Raw genomic sequence first — 5,823 nt, forward strand, 5'->3', positions numbered from 1 at the left:
TAAATTATATGTTAATTGAATAAAATAAACATGTCAATTTTTGATATGCTTTATTGCTTTATTTTTCAACAACCTCAATTTCAATGTTGAAAGTTTAACGTAAATTATTGAAAGTAGCAATTCAATTATTATTTGTATGCTTAAAATAACTGTTCTAAGGTATTTTCTACGCAACTTACTGATTACACATAATCATAAAATTTTGAGTAGAATTTTCGAGATGATTTAATAGTGCAAAAAAAGGCTAACGGACGAAGCAGCAAAAAGGTACTACATATTTTATCTAGAATAAACATGTTGCGAATTAAGTTTCTAATCGATAACATCATATATAAAACATTCAGCGTATTTATTTACAACCAATAGATGCTTGCTATTTCTATCGAAATGAATCGCACAAAGCCTTTCAAATCCATCCTCCTGCGATAAAAGTGTTCTGTTTTGTTTTCCATCAGGTGATAACACCACAACTCGATGTAATGTTGAACAAGCAACGTACACTTTTCCTCTATTATCAACTGCTATGCCATGTGGATATTTCAATAAACTCTCATCTTTAAATGCCCAAATTTCCTTCCCGTTTATATCGCAAGATGTGACAGTTCTAGTAAAATCATTAGTATAATAAATTATGTTATCAAAGATGTCAATATAGGACCATGAAGGTAAATCAGATTTGATGATAAGGATACTGCTGTCGTCTTGGAGGTTAAGTTTGAAAATACCCTCGCTGGGGGCACAAACAAACAATGACCCATTGTGGTGTATTATTCCAAAGCATTTATAATTTGTTGGAATATACCTTATTACTTTGTGTGTATCAATATCTATAATGTTGACACCTTTACGTGAATCTATAGTTGAAGTTATAGCTACGGTTTTATCATCTATATATGTTACATCAAATGCATTGGCAGGCTTTACTGAGTATTTCCGAAGTATTTTTCCGTCGGTACGGAAGATAGCAACATTTCCTTTATTCTGATCACTTATTGCAATATTTCCACTTGGTAGTGCAACAACGCCTTTAATGTCTGAAAACTCGTGCTTTATTGTTTTCATTAGCCTTAACTTTAGATCACCGATGGATTTAATCCTTGACTCTACTATCTGAGCTTCTTTATTTTTGTGTCTAATTAGGGGAAGTTGATATGGAGTTTTCTGCAATTCCACTGACCCGAAAGCTGTAATGTCATCGCTAATCGTGTCTATTTTGTCATCAATCGTAAGCAGTAAAGTTATTTCATCCATGCAGTGGTCTCCAACGATCGATTGTAGGTACGAATCAGTGCTAGCTGCCTCTGATGAGATCTTCCGTAATCCAAGGTACGTTTGAAGGTCAGTCGCGTACCTGTCGATATCTTGTAACTGTTGTTCAGCATGATGTGTATTAGTATTCCTGCTTTCTAGGATCTGAAGTGTGTGTTTAATACTATCGTTTGATTTACTTGTTATCTCAACGATTTCATTTCTTATCTTCTTTTCCAATTTATCGAAGTGGGAATTAACTTTGTTCCTTATGTCGCTGATTTGGGATAATATTGTCTTTTCTTGCTGCTTTATACTTTCTTGTTGTTTCTTTAATTCACTAAACATACTTTTTATGTTTTTATCAATGTCTTTCAAACTTTGTTTTGTTTCTTGGAAAAGTGACGACTTTTTCACGTTTTCTAACACCTTACTAAGAGGAACTATACCTTTGCATTCGTCATGATTTTCAATACATTTCAGGCAGAGAAGTTCATCGTGAGCTTGGCAAACCATTTGGTATTGATCATTATGTTTGATGCACATATTGCTGGTTTGTGAAATAGATGAAGACATCGCCGAGTAATCCTGCATCGATACAGTAACGTGATGTTTGGACGACCTTGAAAAACCGTGATAATCATTACAATCTTCACAAAATGCTTGTTCACATTCGGGACACCAGACAGTGGACGGTTTTGTTATATGCCGATGGTCACAGATATCGCAATATTGCTGAGTTGATGCCATTTAATGTTTCCTGCAAAAAATGTGTCTGCATAATGGTTTTGCACAATATAAATAAAACCGTATGGAATCATTTAATTTTCTTGATTTGTTCAACACAAAATGTAAACAATTTCTGAGGTTTACTGCACCCTATTGAACGAAACCTCACTGATTTCATTTTAAAACTTATCAACCGTATCGTATACGTTGACATATCCGCATCTGCAGATTTATCAAAAAATATTATGTGATCCCGAGCTTAAGAACACTTTACGTTCGAAACAATCAAACATTCACTTTCAAAATTTGCAATAGTGTTGTTTTGTGAAAATAATAATAAGGGGGTCTATCAACTACTTTTAAATACCTTTAAAAAAGAGCCAATGTAGGGCAGGTACACGAATATCGTACACAATCCTTTAAAAAAATATTTAATCTAGTTAAAAAGTATTTCAAGATCTTACATGAATAAACACACACAAAAAGATAAAATGTACTACTTGTATACATGTAAGGAACTTTGAATATTGTTCTTTTGCGATGTTATCATAAGAGGTAATATAAACACGAGTTGTCTTCAGATGTAGCATGTTAATCTATTGTAATAAGAAATCATAATATCTAATGAAATTTGTAGATTTAGCTAACAAAGTCCTTATATTTGTATAAAGTAACATTCGTTTATATTGGAAATTTATTTTAACGTAAAATAAGCTACAATTAAAAATTGCTTGCTAGTCACTCTCTGTGACTAATATTAGATAAGTCTGGTTAGTTTCCCAATCAACCTATCATGAAGGGGAGATAAATATATCTGCTTTTATTTATAGTTTTTTTCAAACATGATGAACGGTTCTTTATATTGGTATGTAATTATTTCAAACGTTTCAAATTATTGAAATTATATTCGTACATCAATGTCTTTGATACACCAATAACAAAAACTGAAATATATTGAATTGATACATGTTTTGATTATTCAAAATTAAATTTGAAACCTAACTTTATTATAAAATGGAAGTTAAACCCACTGTAAACATATTTCTTTGAAAATTTTCAAAACTTACTCAGAAAAATACTGGAGCCACTTGACTTCATCGCTCATAATTAACGTTTTTACACAATATTTGGATAAAGTAGTTAAGGATTATTTGCTTCTCAAAGTGTGAGACGCAATGTAAATCGTATGCTTGCATCATCTTACCCAAATACAGATTGAATTAAGTCCTGAACATTTCGACATTTGTGTGTTTAGTTTTATCAATACCGGTTTTAAACAAATCACACATACATGTTAAGATCCGACTAAATACCTATATTACAATATCTTCAGGTAAATATGCTATCAGATGTCATATAAATGCATGTACATTTAAATAAAACAATACTGAGTATCACTCTATTTGTCAAAAACAATTTGGTTCTACGTGAGCACAAGTTAGCAGACAAATAAACGATTTTACCGTATTCACTCCTATCATGCCTGTAAACGGTCCAACTACCCGGAATATCTTCAAAAGTCGTATTACATGTTCCACAAAAACTCGCATTATAAATTTATCAGTTGCTAATTTGCATTATTGAAAGTACATAAAATTAAAGCTCGAGATCACATACTTATTTTTGATAAATCTGCAGATGCGTATACGTCAACGTAAACGATACGGTAAAAGATTTCCAATAAAATGACATACGTACCTAACTCGACGTACGCACGTAACGGGACCGGTTATTGCTTACCTATTAATTTTCTCAAATGCGTCACTCAAGATTTAACTAAAAATTCCTGAACTATTAAACCCATTCATAATAAGTTTTATCAATATCTAGTATTTCAAAGATGATGAAAAACGAAAGATATCATGATTTCTGTATATCACGTGATTATTGAGATTCCCGCCTCAACTTCACTGCCATAAGACCATGTATGTATACGTATCTTTACCTATCTTACGATTCATTTGAGTTGTCTTTTATTGTTTTGACAACGACTTTGTTTTCCGATATACTTTGCAAAATTTAATAAACCTCTTATTTGTTGACATTTTGTTGATTTTGTTTGTCGTTATCAGATTGGTGTGCCTTCTTTTTATAATGTTTTATAATATCCAATTTCCGAAGGTATTTATTGTATAAACTCATCATAGATACTAATTTTAGTATATACGCCAGACGCGCGTTTCGTCTACAAAAGACTCATCAGTGACGCTCGAATCCAAAGAAGTTAAAAAGGCCAATTTTATTAGATAGATTTTGTAAGCAATCTCAGAAAAAAAATGAAGTCAAAGTGTTAATCAGAATTTGTCTGTTAAAGTTGATAAATGGGATTGCATCATACTATATTACGCATCATTTCAAACGTTCTCTTCTTCTGCAGTTAATATCCTTTATTTTACAGTCATTATAATATTTGTGTCAATAAAATTACTCAAAACTTAATGAAATATTTTAAGATTAAAAAAATGTGTTGGGGTTGATTTTTTGACATTAAGTTTATTCAAGCAAAACATGCGTGTTCAAGAGCAAAACATGCGTACAGTGTATTCTCCCCTACGTCATGCTTCAATGCAATAGGACGAAATACGTTGAGTTAGGTCGGTTATGTCGAGTAAAGTCATTTTATTGGAAATCTCTATTATGACCGACCTATTTAAAAAGCGAATATATGGATCGATTTAACACAAGAATGGTGACTAAAATATACGAAACATCTCTACCCTATGAGAGCAAAAACATTTTGTTTTAAATAATGTGAAATAATATATAATAAAACAGTGAAAAGGGTTAAGAAAGATTAACAACATTTACAAAAGCAAAAATGTACCTGCAGTTCAAACAACATCAATCAATACAATGTTTTCCACCAGGAAGTTGAACAGGTAAACAGTTACGTGAATTTGATTAACTTGTTCAAGTTATAAAACGCGCCCAATTTTAAATCTCCGTAATTTGATAAAAAAAGAGTGTTTTTTCTAGAAAACAAGGCTACAAAGTATATAATTATCAATCATAACAATTGCATTACCAATGATTACTTAAAAGTTTATGACAAAAATATCTAAAGCACGAATATCAGTATCACAAAATTACCGGACTCAAATTAAAGGTCATTTCAAAAATGGGAATTTCATAAAAACTGACAAAATAAAGGTCGTCAATCAAAAGAATAAATGAAAACAACTTCAATATTACTGACTTGGTACAGACATTTACCAAATAAAAATGATGAGTAATACCTTCTTTAATATAACCCCCTTTTAAATTCTTTGAAACAAAATTCACGATGTTAAATAAAAGTTTCGTCTGTATATAACTGTAAGGTATAGAACAATATGTATAATTCTTAAACATGTAAGAATAGTCAACTCCAAGAAGTCTATACATATTTTGTAGGTTTACTTTATGCAGGAATTCTGTGTTGAATGCAGATCACAACTTATTAATAGTCGGCGTATTTAGAACATATTGTATGTCATTATGTACCCTTGTTTACCAACCAAATAAAGGCCACAGTAGTATACCGGTGTTCAGAAGTCACAAGTTCGGGTTACAACCTAAAACCGAGGGAAACACATCAACTATAGGAGGAAAACAAAGGAACAACTGCAACACTGAAGTGCAACAAAAATAAATGCCAACAAACATAGAAACGAGCTATTTGATAACAACTGCCTTATTCCTGACATCGTACAAGACATTTTTAGAAAATATGTTGGATTGTACCTAGTTTTATGGCTAGAAGAACCTCCTACTTATATGACAATGTTAAAAAATATCGCTAAAGTGACAACACTACGTGACAGAAATACAGCACACACACAAGAACACGCATCACAGAGAAACATA

General features: G+C 31.6%; 1 protein-coding gene across 1 annotated transcript; it reads right to left on the minus strand.

Moving 5' to 3' along the window:
- Positions 1-312: 312 nt before the first annotated feature.
- LOC139483119 (E3 ubiquitin-protein ligase TRIM71-like) lies at positions 313-1,998 on the minus strand. Its single transcript, XM_071267152.1, has one exon. It carries the CDS (start codon positions 1,996-1,998, stop codon positions 313-315), a length of 1,686 nt encoding a protein of 561 aa, XP_071123253.1.
- Between the last annotated feature and the right edge of the window lie 3,825 nt (positions 1,999-5,823).

The sequence above is a fragment of the Mytilus edulis genome, chromosome 7 (assembly GCF_963676685.1).
Source record: "Mytilus edulis chromosome 7, xbMytEdul2.2, whole genome shotgun sequence".
NCBI classification, from domain to species: domain Eukaryota; kingdom Metazoa; phylum Mollusca; class Bivalvia; order Mytilida; family Mytilidae; genus Mytilus; species Mytilus edulis.